The sequence below is a fragment of the Coenobita brevimanus genome, chromosome 74 (assembly GCF_032717465.1).
Source record: "Coenobita brevimanus isolate Jiangsu-jjx chromosome 74, ASM3271746v2, whole genome shotgun sequence".
Lineage (NCBI taxonomy): Eukaryota > Metazoa > Arthropoda > Malacostraca > Decapoda > Coenobitidae > Coenobita > Coenobita brevimanus.
Genome location: NC_137027.1, coordinates 7,131,806 through 7,158,576, shown reverse-complemented (window position 1 = coordinate 7,158,576; position 26,771 = coordinate 7,131,806). Strand labels below are relative to the sequence as shown.

Here is a 26,771-nt window from a genome sequence, read left to right as displayed (position 1 = left end):
GGGGATGAGACATGGGGGGATGGGGGAAGGAGAACGCGTGCCACCGTAAAAGGGTATTTTTGTTAGCTGATGCAGTCCATTTCCGCGGGTAAGGTGGCGGAGCTGTCGGGCGGGTTCTTCAATATCTGGTCGCCGTGGGGGGCAGCGCGCCACCTCTTAGCCCAAGCCGCTTCACAAAGCTTCGCTCAACCCCGTCGTTCCACGTCTTCTCGGCTGCCTTTCGACCCGGCCTCCGCTGCTGAACGCACAGGAAAAATGTGCCAGAATTATGACACTAGCATTGCTGGTGGCAGCCATTTTGATTTCTTTCATTTTGACTGCTCACGAAATGGGCAAAGTGCACGCATTCTGTTCTCTGGAGGGTTCGCCAAGCTCTCAGGCACAGCAACTGGCCAGAAATAAGCACGTCAAAGTTAAATCATAATTTTTCAAGTGAACGAAGAGGCAACTCGTCACGTCTTAAGAATATAAAAAGCCGAGGGGGAATGGGTGGGGGTGTGGCGAGATCCACTTTGGCCAGTTCGTAAGGGGTTTCATAAGTCGTCGGCATGGGCGCTTTGTGTCCCCCGCTTCTCAGGATATTGGGCGGCTTTCACTGCTAAATGGGTTTCATTGTTCACTTCTTAGCTTCTATTTAGAGGAGCGGCCCTTACCACTCGCCAGCCCTGCTTTCACTGGCACATGCAGAGTGCTTGGGAGGACCATTATGCCACGGGAGATTAATAGAAGCGCCCCTGTTGAAATTGTGCACTTGCAGAAGCTTGAGCGAGAAGGCAAGGCGGGTCAAGAAGTGGCCTCCCTCTCACCTCTCCTCCCTCCTCCTTCCTCTTCTCCTTCTCTCCCTACCCTTCCTTGTTACTTTACTATTTGCTTGTCTTTCGCCTTCTACTGCTTATCTTCTTCTCTCCTCCCTCTCCGTTTAGTTCTCTCCCAACCCTTACATTGGTCTTATCTATTTTTCTCCTGCGTGGTTTTCTGTTACTTTTCTCTTTCCCTGCTCCTTCTTTGTCTCTTTCCTTTCCACAAGTCTCACCATCACGTGTTCATTCTATCATACATTTACTTCTTTTTTTTCTCCTGTCCTCTTCCTTTCCACTTCCCACCTGCTTCTTCCCTTTCCAGCCCGTTACTACAATCTTTATATTCCCTCCTCGTCCTCCTTCTCCTCCTCTTCCCGTCTTGGGTGCCTGACTTGCGTGCTGACTGCTTTACATATTTTGCCTCACCCTTCTAGTCGACCCCATGTTGTGCTTTTGTTGAGGGGATTGTTGCTATTTTCACCCCACTCCTCACTCTTACAGACTGATTCACGCTGCACCACTAATATACTGTACTACTTGAATCATTTTTTAGGCTTCCATCTTTCGCCTGTTGCCATTATGTATAAAATCAAGGCCTATTTTAATACTGATTTATTCTATTTTCCCCACAGGAACGCTCCAAAGGACGTGAAACATACAGATCAAGAAGTGATCGAGGCCGGAAAGGCTGAAAGTCCCATGTATCGCCGCTTTCTTGGTTACTGCTCTCGATCACATCACCCACCCAGCAGTCCCCGGATATTCTGGTGAGATTCAGAACTGCATAACTCCCTGACGCCACGGTGTCTGGAGTGTCGGTGCCTCAGTCTCCCATGCAATACCCGACTATGGCCGCCCCAGACGAAACCGTTCATCTCGTCTCACCCAGGATAGCGAAGGTCGGGGCTGAGGGTGGCCATGATGCGGGGGAGGAGCTGCCCGCCCATCCACACAGGGGAGCCCGGGACCCATTCTATCACAGGCTAGAGGGCATGGAAGGAGAGCACAGAGATTCACAGCACTGTACGACACTGGATATTAAAAGCATGAAGAGTGCTCCGTCTCCACCCGTTAGCCCCATTATACGAGTGTGCAGTCCGGTAGACGACACCCCAGACCATAGCCCACACCACAGTCCACACCACAGCCCTCGCCAAAGCCCACATAACCCTCGTCACAGTCCCCTCAGCCACAGCCACAACCCTCATCACAACCTACATCACAATCACAGCCCCCACAATAATCATAGTCCCCACCACAGTCCCCACCACAGCCCTCACCATAGCCCTCATCACAACTCTTGCCACAGCCCTCGCCCCAGCCCCGCCGTCCACACCCCTGAGGATGAGCGACCCCAGAGCCCCGCCGCCCACACGCGCACCAGAGCCCCGCTGGCCTTCTCTATTGACCGCATCATGGAGCCCACGCCCAAGAGGGTCAAAGTTAACGAGGTGAGGACCAGCCCAGACGCTGCCTCTGTTTGCTTTGCTTTGTGTAGGGATCTGTGTACACACGTGTATATAGATTACTTCCTTTGTGAGTCTATGTGTTTATGGGTGTGTACTCCTGTGCAGACTATAGTGCGCCACATTTTAACGTGGGTAATAGGTGGCAGTCTAGATCGACTTAAGTTAGGTTTCATTTTTTTTAGACAGCTGTTATTCCTAGTGCCTTTTCAACAATCAATCCCTCCTTTCACAGTCTCATTTCGCTATTATTTTTTCATTCCATTAGCCTGTTGAAATTCTCTGCAACGAAAAGATCCACAGCTGACTGTCTCCGTATGTGGTTACTGCACATACATAAATCGTCTATTCGGTTAACATTACCCTGAAGACTGCTTACGTCTAGACAGATCACTTGGTATACAATATGAATATTACTTGGCGGATTTTTTTTCTTTTTCTCTGTATCCTACAAACAGCTAACCACCACTCAATCACGAAACAAACAAATACTGGGTACCAGTACTACAACAACTTGTTTTTAAGTAATTCCAGTCTGTATGGCCAAGCAGACTTAGCCACAAGCAAACTACCGCCCCTGCAAGGGCGTCCCATGCAGCGAACCGATGCTCCTGTGTGGCACACAATCTCGCCACAGCGAGTAGCGGGTTAGAGTGTGAAGATTTGGTTCAAGAATGGGCTCCGCACCCATTTGTTAACGGAGACACCATAGCAGGCTCCACATCACCCCGTTATTTGGTTATACGCTTGCCACCCAGCTTTGGGAATGGTTTTCTAGGTTTGTCACTCAGTGTAAAGCCACCTGAAATGGAAAGAAGAGAAAAAAAAACAAAAGTGACAGGAGGAAAGGCTGAGGGAAACAGAAAGAGAGGAGGGAAGACATGAGAAAAAATTATAGAAGTAGGTCGCACTACACTGAGTGAGGGGATGTTGGTCACCACCAGTTACACAAGACTACTACTACTAGTAGTAGTAGTAGTTGTAGCAGCAGTGGTAGTAGTAGTAGTAGTGGCAGTAGCAGCAGTAGTACTAATAAAGGAAGATGGTCCTCAGAAATATAACTATGGCGACACCCATCTGTGACCTTATAGGTAACCAAGGCGTCGACCCCCCCACCGGTGCCGCTGCGTCCCGTGGTAGGCAGACGACTCTTGGACCATGACACCTTCCACGACCCTCGGCTAGGGGGGCTGCGACCCCTCTACGACCCCCACCACCTCCATCACCAGCGCGCCAAGGACCTCCTCCACCACCCCCGTGCTAGGGATATCCTCGCTCACTACCCCCTACTTTACCACTACTACCAGGTATTGTCGCCACTCTCAATAACACGGAAGATCACTATACTTAATTTGTTTTTACCTGACGGAACTGGGTCATTCCCACAACTTCAACAGTAAATTGTAGTTGCATGAAATATGATAAGCCTTGGTTATGAGGTAGGAATGAGCGTCCTTGGTACTAGTCAGTATGACCCTTTCATCAGAAGACAGTGAACTGAGAAAAGGTCATGGATCTTCGTCGAATCAGATCAAATCCGTTATAGTATGTATTAAAACTGATACCTGTTGAATGGATGACGTAGGCTACATTCAAGGTGAATAGCTAATAAGAATGATTAAACTATATGGACAGATGAATATTTTTAAACGCACTGATACTCATAATTTTGCATCATGTAAATAAAACAAAAAAGCCACGAGTAGCAAACTTACTATCAGTTGCCTCTTGTAACTAAGCTCTGATACATCAAAGAGAACATGAAACATGGAGAGATCTGCTCTCTCTCTTCCTACAGTTATTGGTGCTTGATTTCGAGTAAAGGATTGTGATCTGGTGTGGAAGGGTATGAGTTGAGCCTGAGTGTACTTCTATTTTACGATAAGAATGGGCTATATGTATGAGCTGCATTAACAAGGTACTGCTCCCCTGCCTTCAGACAGGAGGAGTGTTCCCTTCTTCCAGCACCTCAGAAGGTAGCCCCCCAGGCCCCCCCGCCACCTCTCAGCCGCCACCGCAGCCCCCCGCCGCCACTCACCTCAGTCCAGCTCCTGCCCACCGTCTCACGCCGCACGCCCTGTCTGCCTTCACGCGGTTAGATCTGCTGAAGGCCAGGACTCAGGCGCAGACGCAGACCAGCCCAGCTCCTCCGCTCCTATACACTGCAGTAATGTCCATCAACTTATCTGTTACAAGAAAGATACGAGAAATCAGCCATATATATATTCATGTCAGTCACAGCTGAATACGAAAATGAGCCCTTAGTTTAGAAAGCTACTTTAATATTTGACAAAAAAACTATCATGTCCCTCAAAAGTATCACTGATTTTGTAGGTGGAGAATATTAAACTGCTAGCCCGTCTGATGCCTCCTTTCCTATGGCAGGCAACAGCCAAGGGGTCACCGGGGTCACCAGTGCCGCGGCCGTACGACCTGTCCATGGGTGGTGCAGGGGCCACCTGTACCACCACGGCAACCTCACCAAGAACTGCAGATTTAAAGCATCCGCCCTCCCTCCCGCCTTCACCCTCCCCTGGCCCTCCGCCGCCCATCGCCACCACGACACCGGTGGCCGCAGTGTCAGTGACTCCAGCGCCTGCGAGGCTGGGCGATGGTACCACAAATCTGGTGGCTTCAACTGCGCCCGCTGCCCGCCCCGATCTGCTGAAGACAGGTACACCGTCATATTCACTCTTGGTTATTAGTATTCTTATCAAGGCAACCCTTTCACAGTTCCGTAAAAAATATTTCAGTGCCATTTTTATGCTACATTCAAACATGCTAACAATTTTCGAGCCTGGTTGATATTTCCAAATTATTATTGTTTTATCTAGTTTGATATTCACCTACTCTCCCCCAGTATTTTCTTAGGGAGAATATAGTTAATATAACAAAGATGAGGAGGGTTTTGAGTATGATTTCAGCACCGATTTACAAGAATGGGGAAAACAAAACATTCCAGAGATTGGCCAACTTACAACAATGACAAAAATTTTCTACCGTATATTACGAATATAGTACTTACATTTTTTTTTCTTCCCGCTATACAGCGGCTGAATATTACTGTCATTTTAGCCTTCTTTTAAAAAAGGACATAGCGAAAGAAACCTCAGTTTAATGGTAGATTACAGTGATTTACAAATACGCTCTTCGCCGTTTTGACATCAAGTTGTTGAAGGGATACAGTACTGAGGAAGAAATATACATTTTTCAAAAAAATAATAAATAATAATAAGAAAATGTTCTGGAAAGAGGTGAAAAGAGTAAGACAGGGTGGAAGTGAAGTTAGCAGGGGAGTGAAAGATAAAAATGGTAGATTACTAGTGGAGAAGGGAGAAAAAGTGAGCAGATGGAGAGAACACTTTAAGGAATTGTTGAACGTGGAGGATGGAAGTAATGCGAGTATAAGTGGCTGGGGAATGGCTGGAAGAAGGAGGGAGGTGAGAAGACAGGAAGAAATCAGTAGGATAGAAGTTGTGGAAGCAATGAAGAAAGTTAAATCAGGGAAAGCCCCAGGAATTGATGGAGTGTGTGGTGAAATGCTGAAGCATGGGGGAGAGATAGTAGTAGAATGGATGTGGAAGATGTGCAGATTGGCCTGGGAGGAAGGTAGAGTCCCGGAGGATTGGAAGTCAGGTATAATTATTCCCTTGTACAAAGGAAAAGGGGAAAAAGAAGTGTGTGGTAATCATAGGGGCATTTGTCTTCTTAGTATAATAGGAAAAGTGTATGGTAGGATACTTATTGACAGAGTTAGAGAAAGAACAGAGAAATTAGTTGGAGAAGAACAGGGAGGCTTTAGGAAGGGAAGAGGTTGTGTAGATCAGATATTCATTCTCAGATCTTTAGTGGAAAAGTTTCTAGAGAAGGGAAAGAAGTTGTATGAGGCTTTCATGGATTTGGAGAAAGCATATGACAGGGTGGATAGACTAGGATTGTGGAAAGTGTTAAGAATATATGGAGTAGATAGGAAGTTGTTGAATGCTGTGAAGAGTATGTACGATGGTGCGAAGGCTGCAGTGCGTGTGGATGGTGAACTAAGTGAATTTTTCTCTTTGAAAGTTGGGTTGAAACAGGGATGTGTCATGTCTCCATGGTTGTTCAATCTGTACATGGATGGGGTAATAAAAGAGGTTCAAGGTAGGGTAGTGGATGTTGGAGTGGCCCTGGTGAGAGAGGATAGTGTCTGGAAACTCCCTGTACTGTTGTTTGCAAATGATACCGTGTTGTTGAGTGAAGACGAAGGGGAGCTGCAAGGATTGGTGGATGAGTTTGAGAGAGTGTGTAAGAAACGGAATCTAAAGGTGAATGTAGGGAAGAGTAAAGTGATGGTCTTTGAGAGAGGTGAAGTCAGTGAATGTACAGCGAGGTTGGATGGTGAGGAATTGGAAAATGTGAGTACGTTTAAGTACTTGGGTAGTGTGATGAGTAAGGATGGAGGTTTGGAGGGTGAAGTGCTTGAAAGGGTACAGCAGGGAAGAAAGGTTGCTGGTTCTTTGAAAGCAGTGATAAGAAACAGGGAAGTGAGCATGGAAGTGAAAAAGTTACTACATGACAGTATTGTGATACAAACTCTAACGTACGGAAGTGAAGCTTGGACGTTGTTGGAAGGACAGAAGTCAAGAGTGAGAGCCGTGGAAATGAGTTACTTAAGAGGAGCATGTGGAGTCACATGGAGAGACAGGCTGACGAATGAGGATATAAAGGAGCGTTGTGGTGTTGATGTGGATGTGATAGGAAGCGTTATGAGGTGGTTTGGCCATGTGGAGAGGATGGAGGGTCAAAGACTGACGAAGAGAGTGTATGTGAGTGAGGTGGAGGGGGAAAGAGGGAGGGGGAGGCCGAGGATGAGATGGAGAGATGGGGTGGAGAGGTATATGAGAGAGCGGGGTGTGAGTTGGGAGCAGGGGAGTGAAATGGCGGGGGACAGGGCGACTTGGAGGCGATTTGTTTCTGGCCACCCCAAACGGGATTGAGGCGTCTGGCAATCGATAGATAGAATAATAATGATAATGATGATGATAATAATAATAATAATAATAATAATAATATCACATGTACACAAAGGATACAAAATACATGTTATTGCTGTTGTTGCTATTATTAGTCTTCTACCGCTATTGTTGCTGTTGTGACCCTTGGTTCGTCTGGATGTGTATACAGTGGACTGCAAGAAACACCACTTTGGCCTACAACAAACATAATTATATCCTTCCGAAATCCGTGACCTTAATGTTATAAAAGTTAACCTTTTTCTTTTAGAAGCCCATGTTCAGAGGCCCGACGTAGGGGTTATTCTGCAATACTTAAAAGATTACTATTTTTGATGTATGTCATGGGAGTGGGGGAGGGGCGTCGCAGATAATATTTATATATATATTTAATCGCTTCTCCCAGGCCTTATTACCGTTTTTCTTTTTTATTTACAGACGTTGCAAAGACAGTGAGTATCCACCTGCTACAACCACCGACAGTGAAGACCACTGCCCCATCCTTGCCCGGTGTCCTGCCTGCCTCGGTCCATCCCCAGTCACACCCGCCACCTCCTGGCCCCAACCACTCCGCCACCGACTCCCACACCGGCGGGGGCGGGGTGGCGGCGGGGGTGGTGAAGAAGATCGGTGTGGGCGGGGGCACTGGCGGCGGTAATGGCGGTGGCGGTGGCGGCGGCGGCGGGGTAGGGAAGGCACAGAAGACGTTTACCTGTCTGGAGTGTGGCAAAGTGTTCAACGCTCACTACAATCTCACGCGGCACATGCCCGTCCATACTGGTGCCAGGCCTTTTGTTTGCAAGGTAGGATTCAGAACTCACATTAGCCTCACATTTCACTTCATACTTCACATTACTCACATTTCACTTCTCCGTATCTTAAACTTAGCCTACTCTCGCATTTCACTCCTCCATATCTCAGTCACATCTGTCCTTTAGACCTTACTCATGTCTTACTTTTCCACATGTCACTCCATGGTACCTCAGTCCATCACACCTCATTCCTTCACACTTCACCCCTAAACATCTTATCCTTCCACAAAGCTTCTTCACATCACACTCCTTCACATCATACTCCAATTAAACCATCTGATGTTAGCCAGAATAAAGAGCATATTTCGTTAATGTCAGCCTGAAGGTTAAGCTACATGGTCTTTAGCTTGTGAACTGCGCCGAGTTTTCCTGAACTGTATAAACTAACTGAGATAATCCGAACAAAAATACGGTCCTCCACATGCAACAGCAAAAGTGCTAAGGCGATGAACTAATAAAAACTGACAACTGTGTTACGTCTTCCGTGCTTGAATTGCCAATAAGTAATGTAGTAGCTATACAGCATATCGACAGGGGTGAGTGACTGGTCCCCTCGATGAGGGAATGAGTAGCCTAGTCCCAGATCCCTACGTTCGTGAGTAGGCAACACCGACTGGGTGATGAAGTACAGGTGAAATATTATTGATGGTTTGTAATACTGGCTGCTTCACGCTTGTTTGAGATTCATGTGGGAAGTGTGACACGTGTGTGTTTCTGTGTGTTGCAGGTGTGTGGGAAGGGGTTCCGGCAAGCGTCTACACTCTGTCGGCACAAGATCATCCATACCTCAGAGAAACCACACAAGTGCCAAACCTGCGGCAAGTGCTTTAACAGGTACGTTGTTCCTCACGCTGCTTTACGGTCGGTAACATGCAGAAACTATGTACAAAATTTACTTGATTCTTAAAGTACAAACAAAAAGTATTCATCGATTTACGGAATTCATATTTACTCCCATTCCTGATGCCCATTCTAAGCATGAAGACTCAATGCTGCTTGCAAATCAACGTCAGCACAAGACTTACCTGTATGAGGATGTAGTAGTGTGTGAGTATTGAAGTGTGTAATGTGAGTCTTGGCTCTGCAGGTCCTCGACGTTGAACACCCACGTGCGGATCCACCAGGGCTACAAGCCGTTCGTGTGCGAGTTCTGCGGCAAGGGGTTCCACCAGAAGGGCAACTACAAGAACCACAAACTAACGCATTCGGGCGAGAAAGCGTATAAATGTCACGTATGTAACAAGGCCTTCCACCAGATCTACAACCTCACCTTCCATATGCACACCCACAACGACAAGAAGCCCTTCCAGTGCTCCATCTGTGGCAAGGGATTCTGCCGAAACTTCGACCTCAAGAAGCACATGCGTAAGCTTCACGAAAACACATCCTATACGTCGTCGTCACCTTCGGTTTCACCTGTGGTAGAAGACGGTGTCAGCTCTAGCGCCTCGGGCACCCCGCTGTCCCGACAGTTTTCTGTGTTGCCATCGCTGGTGAGTGGCACCGCAACCTCTCTTCCCACCAGCATGGCCCTTGGTTCCCTCTCTCATCCCCAGCCTACCATGCCGCCGCCTCTACCTGCCCACTTTATGAATCCATTTCTGATCGCACCACCAGCACTACCGGCCGCCTCAGCCGCGCCCTACCTTCATAAAATACCGTCCTTGTTAGGCTGATGGCTGCTGCTGGCTCACCTCGCCTCCACCGCCGCCGCCACCTCCTGACACTCACGTCACTAGTCGCACCCACGGTCCCCCGGCATCCTCAATTTGAAGCCAAAGATTCCTCATTTACATTACAAGAGGATTAAGCTCTGGGTGACTTGTGGTGACCCGCGACTCTGTATCGACCCAGTGCCACAACTCATCTAGTCCCGCCTATGCTGACTGTCCGGTTTCGACAGCGAAGTTGGTTACCTCACACAATCATTAGAGTCAGCCTTTGTAACCTTGAAGCCAGTTTGAGTTTTGATAAATACCTAAATTTGCCAGTCATCCTAGTATTTCTACCCCGTCCCAAGTTGGATTCATCTGCTTGACAGTGAGGCTCATATATCAGACTTGCCTCTGCAATACTCTCACGTCCCACCCCCATCCTTTGACCTGACTGTATGGCCTCCTGACACTTGTGTTGGTCATGTGGTCTCCTGGACGCCACAATAACGATTGCTGGCCACTTCCAAGACCACTCATCATGGCAGTCACACGGCAATGGTCTGGGTGGCAGCAACAAGTCACGGGGCTAATCAGGACCATGAGGCATCGCGACATTACAGCGCTGACGCGGACCGCACGACGCACTAGATGGACTTATTATTGCGTCTGGTCACGGAATGTCCGCCTCGTGTTCATTCTTCTGTATCCTTGCTCAAGCACGACCCTTTATACATACGACCTCCCGGTGCCTCAAGCGAGAGTGTGATGGTAACTATTCTAAAAATAAAACCTAGCATATATTGCTTCAATGTCACAGTAAATCTGGGAAGACAGTGAAGAAAAACGAAGGCTGAGGGTCACCTGATGTTAACTCGACATTTCTTTACTAAGTTCACTGTGCTGAATAAAACTGTCCGGCTGTATGCAATAATAATATATTAAAACTATAATGGTAGTGAGGGGGCTAATGATCCGCTAGAACACCACAGCGGAATCGTAAGTAAGGCAAGGGCAGCGAAAACGCTCCTGAATAATATGAAAATTATGAAGGTGGTGGTGAGGGTGACCGTGCCGTGTTCTGCCTCGGTGATGATGGCGCCAGTCAGTCCTGTCGTGGCTGTTATCACACGTATAACCCAGGGTCGTGTTATCGTTCCCATGGGGGTCTTGGTAGCACCTCATCTCCAGCGAGCTTTTTTGCCTAGTATGCCTAAATATTTTCTTGTGTGCTTGTTATTTATGTCTGCTTTATATCGACGCATGATCTTATGATTGTAATATGAAAGAAGAAACTTGCATACTCGTATTTCATCTTCCATATTAAATCTTTATATCCTAGGTCAATAATACGCTGCTACAAATAACACAACAGGAAACATTAAGGAGTAAAAGGTAAAATAAATCGGTGAAGATGAGGTGCTACACGATCTCCGAAGGCATGGCGAATACGACCTCAGTGTTTGCGGTTCAGGTTGTTCTATTGTACTTGTTGGCGTCGCGTGTCCAGTTGTACTCAATAGTTATGTCTAGTCACTTGATTATATCATATTTATTATTGTGTCATGTATATATTGTGCATAGAGTCTGTGTGTATATGATGTGCATATTATGTATATATGTAATGTAGCCAGACAACATGTTGAGTAAGACCTGATGGAATCCTCTAAATATGGAATCGGAAGTGTCACTTGGTTTTATTTGACTCTCCAATGATCTCCAGCTACAATTGAAGATAATAATATTGTTCCTAAAACGTATTTTGCATCAAAAGAATCTGTACCATATTGATCGGAATGTTAAACAAGAAGCTGGTAACACCACAGATCTTTAAAATGTGATATCGCTTAGGAAAAGATGACCGCTCTAAACATCGAGGACGGTGGTTGTGTAGCAGCTCTTGTAGTAGGTAATAGATGACCATGCTCCTGTGTCGTGTCCAGTAGAATGTGTCATGAGCAGTACAGTCAGGGACAAAAGTTCGCGTAATATCCCACCTCTTCTATTTCTCGCAGCCCTCTGCTAGCTGAGATCAGGCTTACTATGATTTTCTGTCCATAGATGACTCTTGTGGACTTGCTGCCTCCGAGGGAAAAAGAGACGCTGAAGTGGACGCTGTGGTTTATGTGGAGAACTTATGACTATGTGGAAGAGGAGGAAGCCCACTGTAGGCTGTTGTGGGCCGTGGTCTCGTTCACCTTGGGGCTTTCGGAACTCTTTTTTCTTAGCGATTTATCTTGCATTTTACCCTTAAATTTTGTACTGTATTGATACACTCAATGTCGTTATTCAAAAAGACCGAATTAGCATAGCAAAGGATATTCACCAGGATATTTTATTTTACCTATTCCATCCGATGACTCCTCAATTTCTTATAACCAGACGGTTCATCCAGCTTAGGAGGGACTTCTCGAGAAGGAGGGTTTCCCTTTATTAATTCCTTAACTACTTAGGAGCTCTTCTAAGCTGAATAAGTCATCTGGTTGCGACAAACATTAACTAGAAAAAAATTAAGGAATATATAAAAAGTAAACAAATGCATAAATAAATAAATAAATCAGAAGGAGGTCATTGAATTAAATGGTTAAGGGGTACCATGCAAAATAAACTGTTAAGGAAGAGGGGATATGAAATCTTCCATATCAAAGAGAAAACAGCGCACTGAGGGTAGGCCGGTGAGCGCAGTGGCCATGCAGCGCTTGTAATAAAAGTGATCACACCGTAACAGCTGTTTTATTGACCTCTTCCTCGACCTGCCTCCAGCTGAGAGAGGATTGCGAGGGGGGAGATTCTTTTAATCCAGCGCTCCCCACTCCACCACAAAGATACACATTCAGAACCACACCACAACACCCAAGCTTTATACACCACAACACCGCCACAAAGATACACACGCAGGACACACCACAACACTCAAGTTTTATACACCACAACACCGCCACAAAGATACACGCGCAGGACACACCACAACACCCATGCTTTACACCACAACATCGCCACAAAGATACACACGCAGGACACACCACAACACTCAAGTTTTATACACCACAACACCGCCACAAAGATACACACGCAGGACACACCACAACACTCAAGCTTTATACACCACAACACCGCCACAAAGATACACACGCAGGACACACCACAACACCCATGCTTTACACCACAACACCGCCACAAAGATACACACGCAGGACACACCACAACACCCATGCTTTACACCACAACATCGCCACAAAGATACACATGCAGGACACACCACAACGCCCACGCTTTACAACACAACACCGCCACCAAAATACACACACAGGACACATCATAACACCCAAGATTTACACCACAACACCACCACAAAGCTACACAGGCAGGACACACCACAACACCCCAGCTTTACATCACAACACTGCCGCCACAAAATACACACTCAGAACCACATCACCACAACACCCAAATTTACACCGCAACACCGCCACAAAGATACATCATCACTCAACAACAACAACACAACATCCAAATTTTACACCATTACACCACAACACAGACCTGCATCACCACAACATCCAAGGGTCATTCATGGATTTTCACGAGTTTAAATTTTGTATAGGATCGTTTGCTTACACTTTCATCTCCAATTATTCAGCTGCCACACATTGCACAAACAGACGTGAGTGATTAATGTGAAAAACATGGCAAAATTCTTTCCTAATAATAAAGATGATAATTAACTGCTAGGGAGAATTATCACAGATACGGACTAAGATCTTTTCATGAATACGACCTCATCACATCAACACCCAACTACACAGATAGTCTACACATGAAGAGGAAGTGTAATTGAAGTAGCCTGCATCCCACGCTCAAAAAAACACAAAGGAAGAAAAATGTGAATAAAAAACTAGCCAGGCAGCCCATCATTCCCCGCCACCAGCGCCACTCACTGTAGCATTTTCCAGGCCTCAAACACTTCGCTGCGGCGGATGAAAATGAGCAGATATTTTGATATTCTGTGGGACGCGGGGATTGGGGTCTCTCTCCTCTTCCTACCCTCCCCTTCCCCCCTTCCCCCCACCCCTTGAGCCCGTCCCAGCCCCCTCAAAAATCTCTATACCCTTTGGTGTATCAGTAAATCTGCTTCACTTTTCGGAAAACATTATTCCACGCTAGAGCACTCAGCGCCCCCTCCTTCTGTTAATTCTCACACACTGCCAACTCCGCCACGCTCAAGTTGCATTATTTTTCCCCCCCTACGTTCAGCGGCGTCCCAACACGGCAATCTATTCATAGTTTCTCGTTCATTTCGATGTTATTTTACCGTTACGCCGCCAGTGGTGTAAATACGGTTGGCAAAACAGGAAGGGTGGTAGCAGTGGATGAGGCCAGGGTTGTGTAGCGGCGCGCGGCAACTCTGTAATCCATTCTTTTTAATCCAGACGACCGGCCGGGGTGTGAACTCCAATGGTTGGCTGCGTTCGTATCCCTGCATCGCGACTGCCTTTCTCTCTCGCCTTGTTTTTCTCCTTTCTTCCCTCTTCTCCTTCCTTTTCTCTTTTCCCCCTTCTCTCTTTCCTTTTCTTATTCCCTCCTTTATTTCTTACCTTCTCTCCTTCCTGCTGCTCCTCCATACGCTGCTCCCTCTCTCGCATCTGCTCTTCCATCCCTTTCCCCCAACCAATCCCATCTCTTTTCCAAGTTTTCTCCTTTCCCCGCCCTTTTTTTTTTTTTTTTTTTTTTTAACTTCCCCCTCTTTCCTGTCCTCCTTCCCTCCCCTCTCGTCCTCCCTCTCTCTTCGTCCCCTCTGCATGACCTATCTTTCAGCCTTTTCTTTTTGCCCCCTACCCTCTCATCCTTACATTCTCTCTCCTTTCTTTCGACTTCCCAGCTCATTCTTTTCCTCCCCTCTGCATGACCTCCTGTCTTTCAGCCTTTTCCTTTTCCCCCTTCCCTTTCCTCATCCTCACATCCTCTCTCCTTTCTTTCGACTTCCCTGCTCATTCTTTCCCTCCCATATCCCTTACCTCCTCTTCCCTTTTCTTCCTTACCTTCCCCTAGCACCCTCTTACTCCTTTCTTTTCTCCCTCTCTCCACTCTCCCACACACCCCTGTCCTCCACATTACCCTTTTCCCCCATCCCCCACCTCCTCCGTACGTCACCCATCCAATACACATTTTGAAAACATACACATTAGACCATTTTCTCTTCGGAATAGTCTTTATAACCCCTTCTTATCAGTTCATTTCTACATATAGGCACGTCAATATTCTCCCTTATTTTATGTATCGTATGTCACTATTTTATCCCTCTGTCTGAATTTTTCTCGACTGAACAAAATCGTCTAGTGTTAGCCTACAAAAAATTCCCATGTGCATCAATAGCTGAGAAAGGGTTAGTCCTGGTGATTATTTAAGCCACTGATTGCTAGGATTTCTCTCAGATGAAAATAATCTTGTGGTGTTAATAGGAATAAAATACCCCCGTGCACCAACCGAAGCGAAAGGGTTAAGTAGTGCAAGTAGTTGTTGCTGTTGCTGCCATTGTTGTTGCAGTTGTTATTGTTGTGGTTGTAGTTGTAGTTGTTATTGTGGTTATTGTTGTGGCTGTAGTTGTTGTTGTGGCTGTAGTTGTTGTTGTGGATGTAGTTGTTGTTGTTGTTGTGGTTGTAGTCGTTGTTGTGGTTGTAGTTGTTGCTGTGGTTGTAGCTGATGTTGTTGTTCTTTGCTGTTTTTGCTGCGCCAGGCTCATCTGATCGTGAACCCAATGGACTGCGGGATGAAGATGACTTTATCCTGCAGTCCACGTCTCCTTTCAGAGGATGGGGAAGGAGTTGTGGGATGCTTGTATAACCGAGCACTGTGTCACTGCGTGAAGGCGCCCCCTCTAGCACCAATGTTTATGATATAAGTAACAAAGATTAAGTTGATGTGTTGTAGGGAAAATACATACCGTAGTTATGAAAAAGGCGCTATACTCTTTTCACTCTAATTTGGTTCAGATTTTCGTCCTTTTGCAGCATATTTCACGTAGCTCGGTGGCAGAAAGGTCAATGGTATGGCTTTATACTATCTCCACTGCCGTTATTCGTAACAAGCATCATATTCTAGTGTTAACCTACTATTGTAGCTCAGCATTCATGAAGGAGAGATGGCAATTTAGGCCAAGTCAGAGTAAAAAGGGTATAGTAAGCCTGATAAACCGACGTGAACAGTAATAATAATAATAGACCTCTCTGCCTGCCGTGTTTGCTGCTCTAGTCGTAATTAATCTTGCTGGCCTACGAGCTTTCTGGTACGTGTTCCTTTGCTGTCTACTCTGCTATATTCGGTTTAATGCAATCTTGTACGTCTTTTATTGCTTATCTTTTTAATTATGATATACTTAGTATTAATCAAACACCCTGTGAAGTCAAATTACGTCATTTTTATTTTTTACTTTTTTATTATATTTTTCCAACCTCATGGCATACTCAACTTTAGGAAATACTTGTCCAACCTTTATTAATCTCTACACTACATGGGGCTCTCCTTTACTGAAATAAATAGTATGGTGGCAGCATTTAAACACAAACTGCGTCATCCAGGTGCAAGAATTATTAATGTACACGAGAATACAGTATTAACGCACTAAATTCAGAAATAAACAGGTATGGAAGAGGTGTAATAAAGCCTCCTTACCCAACAAAAATATGAAGCAGAGGCCCACATTCTGAGCGACTTTGGTGATTCCGTAACATCTCTTCTTCTGCGATTTATTCTGTACACTATACCGTAATACCCTCTTGTTATTGACGAAAACTACCCCAATATTAAAACGATATTAATAGCATACAAGACAATATTAGCCCCTTCAATCCGAAGACGTAAATTTCCAGTTTTTCCTTGCTGATTCCCGACAATTTGATTCAACCTAACAAAACTCTGGTAGGGAAGGGATTAATTCATGAAGCTATATCACGCTTCTCAAGCTAAACAATATCTCCAAAACTGAATGAAATCGTCTGGAGATAGCATGTGTAAAGTACAAAACTACGTCATCGCAGTGGAGAGCTTAATGTGCAGTAGGCAATAAATCGCTAGGGAAGAGGAACCACGGAGCCTCCTCCTACATCAGAGAAGCGCGAGGGTGAGGGTCGGGCCAGCGGGAAGGTTTCGGAGGGAGGGAAGATCTGCGGGACCCCGGACACGAAGATTATGCGATATTAAAACCTTCGTCCCATTGATTCCGGCCCGTATTAGCCCCCATCAGAAATAAATCCGTGGCCAGCCTGTTTATAGAACCATAGTAGTGGGGAATGTTCAGAGGATCAGCTTTGGGGAGAGGGGAGTAAGGAGGGAGGGGTACTGTTGGGAGAGGGGAGGAAGGAGGGAGGGGTACTGCTGGGAGAGGGAAGGAAGGAAGGAGGGGTAGTGCTGGGAGATGGAAAGAAGGAGGGAGGGGTACTGTTGGGAAAGGGAAGGAAGGAGGGAGGTGTAGTATTGGGAAAGGGAAGGAAGGAGGGAGGGGTAGTGTTGGGAGAGGGACGGACGGAGGGAGGGGTAGCGTTGGGAGAAGGAAGGACGGAGGGAAAGGTAGTGTTTGGAGAGGGAAGGAAGGAGGGAGGGGTAGTGCTGGGAGAGGGAAGGAAGGAAGGAGGGGTACTGTTGGGAAAGGGAAGGACGGAGGGAGGGGTAGTGTTGGGAGAGGGAAGGACGGAGGGAAGGGTAGTGTTTGGAGAGGGAAAGGAGGGAGGGGTAGTGCTGGGCTGGGGGTTAGGTACGGAAGATAGGGAGGAAAGTGGGGCGTTTGGAGAAGGAACATAAAGAAAAAGGAAACAAACAGGAAAGGGGGGTAGGAAGAGGGAAGGGAAGGAAAGGGAAAGAATGTTGGGTGAGGGGAAGGTAAGGAAGAGGGAAAAGAGAGGGATGAGGAAAGGGAAGAAAATGAAAGAGGGAAGAGAGGGAAAGGGAATGAAGGAGGGTGGATGCTGGATGGAGAAAGATAAGGAAGAGAAGGGAAAATGAGGTGAGGGGAGCGAGGAGTAAATAGAGAGGGGGTGGGAGAAGCACGGTAAAGTAGAGAATAGGGGGAAAGAAAGGAAGGAGCAAGAGGCAGTAGTGGCAGAGGAAGAGGGAAAGAAAGAAGAGGTAAGAGATAAGGCAAGAAGTAGAGACATGAGGGAGGAAAGGAAAAAGAGTGGGATAGTACTGTATGATAAGAAGAGGAGAGGGAGAGGGACTGGGAGAGAAGGGGTAAGGAAAAGGGAGAGGAGGCAGGAAAGGAAGAAAAGAGAACACTTTTGGGAGGGGAGAGGTAAGGAAGAAGATGAATGAGAGATACAGTGAGAGGCAGAAGGTTGAGAAGAGAGAAGGGAAGAGGGGAGGGAGGACTGGAAAATAAGGACTGCATAATAAAAGGAAGGTGAGGAAGTAGAGGGGAGAGACGGAGGAGGGGGGGGGGACAGAAAAGTAAGTAACAAGGAAGGGAAGGAGGAAAACGGTGAAGGAGGAAGTGACGGGAATGGGGAGAATAGGAGAAAGGAGAAAAATAAAGAGAGGAGAGGTAAGAAAGAGGAAGTGAGAGAGGGGATGGGAGAATGAAGATAAGGAACTGAGAGGGGAAGGGTAGGAGACAGGTTTAGTGGTGGAAAGCGGAAAGGTAAAAGGAGGAAAGAGAGGAAGTAAGGAAGAGGAGAGAAATGGACTTGGAAAGAGGAAGCAAGGAAGAAGGGAGAGTATAATGTAAAGCAGTGACGGAAGGAAAAAGGGCTTAAGGAGAGGCAGGGAAGATGCAAATAAAGTAAACGAAAAGACAATGATCACGAGAAGGAAATAGTGAGGCAGGCAACAAGGATGAAGGAGGGAGGAAAGAGAATAAGAGACAAGGTTACACAACAGATGCGCAGGAAGAAAGGACAAGAATGAAGGTGAGGAAGAAAGAGGGAGGGAGACCAGCGAACGGAGAGACACAGAGATGGAAGAAAAAGACGGGATGGGGAAAGGGAACATAAATAAGGAAGAGTAAGGAAAGTCAGGAGCGTAAAGCAAGAGAGATAGGAAAAAGAAAAGAAGGATTAGAACAGAAACTGGATAAGAACAGAAATGCAGGAAGGATGAAAGAGAAGGGCAGAGAATGGGAGAAGAAAATACTGAAGTGAAGGAGAAGAGGTATAAGATAATGAAATGGGGAGAGAAAGGAGAGAAAGATGGAATGGGGTGAAGAGACAAGATGAAAGGATAAGAGAAGAAGAAAGAAGGGAGGGAAAAAAAGGTAACGATGAGAGGAAACAATTAGAAGAAGGGAGGGAGAGCGGTGAAGAAGGCCGAGAACAATTCGAGAGGAAATAAAAATGGAGAAGAGATATCAACAAAGACTGCATAAATAAACTACAAGTGCACATGAAGGTGTCAGATGGAGACAATATTATACCCGTATACTGTAAGGAAAAGAGCTAGAGAGCCTTCTAAGCTGACGAGAATACAACCCTAAGTGACCAGGACAAAAATATACTCACAGACAATGTATATGCCAGTTTTGATCTAAACTGGATCAGGTACTGATGAAAGATTTTGTTAACATAGCTACATACATACATACGCATAGATACGTGCATACAAACCGATTCAATCACAAATGCTGTGCCTCCAGGTTTACTAAAAAGTAGAAGAAGGATGTATAACCCTTCAAGTTCAAGGAGGCACAGAGATGTGTTCGTAAAAATAATGCCGGCAGGGGGTTGTAGGCAAACTTTTGATCATGATGATAAGAGTATTCTCGTGTATGGTATCAACAAGGGGAATGTGGATATTAACAGTGCACAAAAAGCATAATGGAAATATCAAAATCATTCAGTCTGATAACGTTAATTCACTCTTGCTACGTTCTGACAGTTTTACACAGCACAGGGGAGAGACTTATCGAGGGGAAGGAGTTATAGATACCGCCTCCATTAACCCCTCCAAGTGCTGTGTTTCCTTCCTCTGTGATTGTCTACGCTGGGGCTGTTTGTTGTTTGCCAAGCTGGGTGGAATTATTAATGGCCTTTTCTCTCTCTCTCCCACACGGGCAAGAAATCTGTCAATAGCTGGTGGGAGGCGGGGTAAACAGAGGCGAACAAGAGGGAAGGAGGCTAATGAATGCCGGAGTGGAGGGCGTTACTCTTCACAGCTGATTCCTAAGCGGGGGGAGAGAGGGAGAAGGAGAGTTTGTGAGGGGATGGGTATACGTGGGTTTTATGTCTGTGCATTTACTTGTATCTGGTCCTATGTGCGTTGCTAGGGTGTGTGTGTGTGTGTGTGTGTGTGTGTGTGTGTGTGTGTGTGTGTGTGTGTGTGTGTGTGTGTGTGTGTGTGTGTGTGTGTGTGTGTGTGTGTGTGTGTGTGTGTGTGTGTGTGTGTGTTCCCTTCGTTCTACATTACATTTACCAGTATCTTTCCCGGTGATTAAATGATACACTAATCGAAATGGCAAGCATAACACAGAAAATGAGAGGCAACAGCTATTCCAAAACACAAAAAGAAAATTATGCGTTTCTTCTTATGTGTTCGATTCTAAACAGTGACCTAACAACCTGGTTCCTGAGGTCCAGCGGTCTTCTTACCTGCCATACTCCTTTACTTGTCACGCATCTTTAAAAATATCCATCGTCCATACTGAATATATGCTGGCACCAGGACATCCCACCACAGTCCCACCACCACGGTTAGCTCCACAACCACCCAACCACCACGCTCAGTCACCTTTCACCACACAATCACCACCTAGCAACACTACAATCATCACAACACAGTCAATACGACACACCGTCTCAACTACCACACCACCAAGCTCATCCACTCATCACCATCCCTAAAAAGGTCACCACAACAACCCAGCACAACCAACACTCCTCAGCACACAGTTACTAAAATTATTATCATTATCAATATCAACTCGTCACCACACCGTCCCACATCACCACCACACAGAAGCACCACAACACACCACCCCTTTCCACACCACCACCACAACACACATCCCCTTTCCACACCACAACATACCACCCATTTCCATACCACCACCACAACACACAACCCCATTCAACCCCACCACAGTCACAATACACCACCCGTTTCCACATCACCACCACCACAACACACCACCCCTTTCCACACCATCACCACAACACACCACCCCTTTCCACACCACCACCACAAAACACAACCCCTTTCCACGCTACCGCAATACACCACCCGTTTCCACATTAACACCACCACAATCCCCACCACAAGCTGCGTCTGGTGGTGCTCAATCGGTCCTTGACGAGCGCCTCTCAGCCCGTGTGTTGGCCCGTTAATTATTCCCTGATCCCTCGCCCAGGCCAGAATATAATAAAGCTGTGTTTGTCCTTCTCTTGGGTGAAGTGGCCGAAGCTGAGTTACACTAGTATTTGTCTCCCGCACGAGGGTTGAGGCTCACCCTTTCTGGATCATCTTAGGGTGTTGTGGGTGCGAGGAGGAGGAGGAGGAGGAGGAGGAGTTAGGTTAGTTACATGGCATAGGAGGCTTTGTGGCACCGTTTTCTTAGCGATTTATTGTGGACAGTGCACGTGAACGTTCTCCCGTATGATATTTGTAGCTATCATTTAAATATCGATCAAGTTTCCCTCTACAACATACAAGAATACTCCAAAGTGGAATGAGTATATTAAACAGCTACAGAACTGGTCCTACGAAATCTCCATAGCCACTCATAATATGGCCCTAAGGCAGACAGTTCCCGCTAAGCCCCAATATCCCTCTTAAATACGACATACAACAGATGAATTTACGTATAGTTCCCCTGTTGCATAGGTGGATGAACAAGGACAAGGGGAAAACAAACTTCGCCCAAGATTCTGACCGGTCCAAGAATCAAACTCAGGCTCTTTCAGTTGTGAAGTGGACATACCAACCCATGCACCACCGGCATCCGTGATTGCGTGTTTCAGGTGTGGCTTCAGAGACGGGTCACTTCAGTCCGGTATCTGTTTCAGGAATCGGCAACAGAGATTTACTACCTTTTATTGGTCTTCTTGAATGTGTCTTAGCTTGTCCTGAACGTGTCTTAGCCTTGTTTTGAATGTCTTTACATTTTCTTGTCGTTTCTTCTTCATATTCTGCCGTTTTCCATACACTGTCTGTAAGGTATATTCCTTTTCTTCGTTTTCTAGTTTTTTTTTTTTTTTTTTTACTTGGTACCCTTTCATTTAAGCCAATTCAGATGCAGAGGAAATTGATCACGCCAAAACTTACACCCTAAAGAACGGAGGTTGTTTTCGGAAATGCCTTAGTTTCAGCTTGTGTGTCTTTTATACTTTACGTTGGCTGTGCTCCTGTAACTAATAGTTTTGTTTTCGCCTTCTCTAGAACAGTGTCATGGGTCTTGCCGTTATGTGTGACTATGGAATGAACAGATCTTTCAGGGTTTGTTGTTCTTTGAGTGTGTGTGTGTGTGTGTGTGTGTGTGTGTGTGTGTGTGTGTGTGTGTGTGTGTGTGTGTGTGTGTGTGTGTGTGTGTGTGTGTGTGTGTGTGTGTGTGTGTGTGTGTGTGAGGTTTAATGCAAACGACAAAGAACCAATGACTGGTAGCCTTCAAAAAATCTATTCGTTCTGAAGAAAAGGGAACTTAAGATCCGTTCACTTCAAGATCCCTAGACACATTGTTTAAATAACTGGGGGTACGAGACAGAGAGAATTACAGACTGAGAAAGACTGTTTATGCTTCGAAGTCTGTATATTTCAATTAATTTATCTTCAGGCCATTACCACTCCTCTCCAATTAGTATATATACATGGAAAAGCAACTCTGAACCCTTTAAATTGAGGGTGAGATGCGAACCCATACTGTGCTTTGAAAATACAATAGTGAAGAGTTCCGCCTGGAGCGATTCTGGCTTAGCAATGTGAACGCTGGATACTGGCTGCAGCTCTGGATGGTAAAATATCCTTCATCAACAGTGCTCCCAACAACAGGTACACTCGATCAAAACGTTTATGAACGTTTTCCTTCTTTAGATTCTGCAGCCAAGGACACGTGTTCCAGAATAATCTCCAGAACGTGTGTGCCTGTTCTTTTTATTAATGCACCACGGAACATGAACTTTATACAACATACGAAATACACCATCCACTCATTACTTCCTTTAGAAAAACCACGAACATCAACAACGCCCACTGTGAAACCATCGCTCACCTGGCTGAAGGCACTTTTCATATCGAGTGTACACACGATCAAAAAAAGTATCACGCATCAGGGGTCTGGTGATATCCCAGACGATCAACATAGCTCACAAGAATATTAATCTATTTTCATGAGAATGTGCTTAAAAAACAGTGCTTCTTATGAATAAATTGGAAAATCGACTTACTGCATCCCCTCATCCTCCCAAAAGCAAATGATGATAATAATAATAATAATAATAATAATAATAATAATGAATAAGAGTAATAATCAATAAATAAGTAGGCTAAAGAGAAGTAGAACCAAGCAGTAACCATTATCAACCGTGGCATCAGACTGCATCAACCAGAAAGTGCAGTCATACTTTTTGGATCGAGTGTACAGTGTAAGCGCCTCTTCCCGGTGCTTTCCTCCCACCAGTTTATCCTCTCCTGGCTTAAGCGCATCCTCTCACGGGCCACTGCATATGTGACTGACTCCCTGATTACCAGCTCCCTCGTCTGCCCTCCACTCGCTCTATTGTTTATGCAGACCCGCCTGGATAACCGCTTGGCAAATAGGATCATGAGAACAACCAAACACTTACACTACATTTACAGAACATTGCTTGGACCATGAGCGGGATGATGGATGCGTAAACATACATACTGTACATACATACATAACACATACATACATACATACTGTACATACATACATATATACATACATACACACATACATACATAGAACAGTAATAGTAGCAGTAGTATTTTCAACCTCAGGCTCGTCTAAATGTGAAACCGGTGGACGGCAGGCTGAAGTTGCCCTCTTCCCGCATATTACCTTCACCTTTTCGGGGGACAGGGAGGGAGATGAGGAACGTTTGTATTACCGGGCACCGCAGCAGTTCGGTTATATTGATGCCATCACGTGAGGGCGTTCCTCTCCAGCACTACATACAGTACATACATACATACATACATACATACATACTTATCAAGGTGTATAGGGGCCTACCTTTATTCATCGATTCCACATTCACAAACTTTCCTAAGACTAAGTTGTTTAACATATACCGTATTTATGCTTTTATCTTTACTCGTACAGCTTTCATACCAACCACTACCAAACTGGACTGAATATTAAAATGAAAGCAATAAAAAATGGTAATAAACTGCTACGGAGGCTTCTTGATCCGATAAATTCGTTAACATCACTGATAAATATGAACACCAGAAAAATATTATTCACACAAACACACACACACACACACACACACACACACACACACACACACACACACACACTTCCTCCTCCACACTGTACTTTTCACTTCTTCCCTGTCCCTTTTCAATCTGGCACAAGATGGAACGCTTGGTGGAGTATTCATATGGTTGTTGCCGCCTCCTTCTCGCCCCACGCAGGCCTCACTCCTCACCTACATACTGTACAGTAACAGGTGAGAGGATGATGGAGGTATGGCAGATGTTTCCCGCTTAGTAACATTTCCTCCCTCCCTCAGATATACTCGAAAAATGTAACCTATGTTGACAGCTGAGTTGTGACAATGGATTAACACTAGAATGTGATCCTAGTCGAAAAAGGAGTGCTAAGGAAAGGATGTACTGTACTGTAGAGCCAGTGTATTGTCTTCTTCTGACAACTGATTTACGCGAATTATGCTAAAAAAAATGAAAAGAAAAAAAATTAGGGCCACCGTATGGTGAAAGAATTGTAAATGTCGTAATGGTAGTTAAAACAAATAAATGTGTTGGTTATTCGGGTAACCTATATACCATCATACTGAAACTGGATCCTCACAACAAACAGATTCAGCAGATGGGCAAAATTCATCCGTATGTGTCGTCACGGTATTTCGAAAACAGTATCAATGCAGTTCAGGGGATAACTTTCGTAGTTAACCAGTGTCACTAGTAATGGAAAAAATTAGGAAAACATATTTAGCGCAACAACCGAATAATCAATAAACACCACGTTGTACACAAGGATGCTACAATCCGTGGACTTACAGAAAACATCCACAACATGAACAAAAACCACAGGCGAGAAGCAAAATGAGTTTCAATTTTAGGCAACACAAAAATGCAGTAGTACAAGTTAACCTGTCAATGAATACTATGCAAATAATGATAATAATAATAATAATAATACCAAACACATACATTACAAATACCAGTCATAAAGCGGAAGACTAAAACACCCGTACTGACGCATGCTATACCACTACATACGGTAACTCAAACACGCAGCGTCACAAATGCTCAGCGCTCTCTCAATTCAGTGCCACAAAATCCAAAAAGAGGCAACACCCAAACGGATTATAACACACACACACACACACACACACACACACACACACACACACACACATACACACACACACACACCATGCCTCTCACCGCACCTCTGCCTTTCCCCTTTTTTTTGGGGGGGGGGTTGGGGGGAGGGATCAAGATTAAATGATGCCGGTTCGTTGTTCATTTTTCCCTCGCCATTTCCCAATAATTTCAGTCCTTTTTTTTCCCCACCACTATTCTAAAACAGGCTGATAAAATTAATAGAGACATTACAAAAAGAAGCTGATTTAGTTTCAAAGCCAATCCGTGTAAATTCGATAAAAAGAACAATGATGTGAAAAATGAGAATCGTCGTATCCCGCAAGTGACAGCTCCGCCTGACATCGGCTTATTTGCAGATCTGGTCGAGTTCATCTTTCACCGCCGTTTTCTGTTCGGGTCTGATAATCTGGTCTCTTTACGGGGAACTAAAGCCCCCCATAATCACGGTATCACGCTCCATAATCCTCCGGCCAAACTTACAATCACGTGATGCTTAATTAGACATCACTCGAGGCCTCCGCGACTGAAAGCTCTAAGTATATTGATGGAAGAATTATACCTACGTTTAGAAAGGCTATTTATTGGGAAGATTCAACAGTTTTGGCCCCACCTGGACCCTCCTCAGGTATGTATCTTCCCAATAAACTTTCCAAGTGTGGGTGCCCTGTAATTCTTCCATACGATTCTAATCAATGAGAAATTCACGGAGACAGTTAGAGCTGCCTCAGAATTTCACATAAACCTGTTAAATTCCAGTTTATCGCTGTTTACGAAGAGATGCGCACGGTCTGATAGAGCTGTTTCAAGTTTCACAAAGGCCAAGTAAATTCTTGGAGTCTATCTGTCTAAGAAGAGTTGCGCACGGCGAATCAGAGTTGTTTCAAGTTTCACACAAACCAGTCAAAATCTTGGAGTTTATTACTGTCTAAGATAAGATTCGTAGAGATGGTCATACCTGTTTCAAATTTCACGTAAAAAACTTTATCGGCGTCAATGAAGAGATGCATATGTGGCCACGGTGGTGATGATGGGAATGATGTTGATGCCTGCTGATAATTATGCTCCAGCATTCACTTGGCTGATAGCCTAATGTGAAGTGGCAAAGATACAAAGTTATTTCACTTTCCAGGCACGGACTAAAGGGTTCGTTTCCTGAGGTCCAGCAGTAGTCCTAAGTGTCACACCTTCACATGTCACCACTCCGGATCTAATGCGCACCATCCACAATGAATAAATGCTAGGACTGCCTAATTCAGGATTGGTGCGATGGTATTATCGACTTGTCATGACATGTCGGTGAGACTTATGGAAGATCAGCAGAGACTATTGGAATGAAAATCCCAAACTGTTCCGTGCTTCATAATAAGATCAATCACACGTACTGGACCTTCCACCAACAGCCCACCGTTCTATCACTTGGCAGCCACTTACGATTAACGCTATCAGTTTAAGGAGATAATAAAACTCACTTTATAATCACAACCGAAGAGGAGTTAATTACAGTACAAAGACCTCTCAACTTTTATCCCCTCTCACA

General features: G+C 45.3%; 1 protein-coding gene across 1 annotated transcript; it reads left to right on the top strand.

Annotated features, from left to right (window-relative positions):
* The first annotated feature begins 1,648 nt into the window (after nt 1-1,648).
* Nucleotides 1,649-9,983, top strand: LOC145407676 (uncharacterized). Its single transcript, XM_080278544.1, has 8 exons — nt 1,649-1,937; nt 2,127-2,251; nt 3,358-3,573; nt 4,206-4,433; nt 4,652-4,940; nt 7,696-8,060; nt 8,797-8,903; nt 9,157-9,983. Exons 1-8 carry the CDS (start codon nt 1,649-1,651, stop codon nt 9,743-9,745), a joined length of 2,208 nt encoding a protein of 735 aa, XP_080134670.1. The 3' UTR covers nt 9,746-9,983.
* The last annotated feature ends 16,788 nt before the right edge of the window (nt 9,984-26,771 follow it).

Coding starts and splice junctions, on each gene's coding strand:
- LOC145407676 (XM_080278544.1), top strand. CDS start 1,649: ATGGCCGCCCCAGACGAAACCGTTCATCTCGTCTCACCCAGGATAGCG. Junction 1,938..2,126: donor CCATAGCCCACACCACAGTC/CACACCACAGCC, acceptor GCCCCAGCCCCG/CCGTCCACACCCCTGAGGAT. Junction 2,252..3,357: donor AGAGGGTCAAAGTTAACGAG/GTGAGGACCAGC, acceptor GTGACCTTATAG/GTAACCAAGGCGTCGACCCC.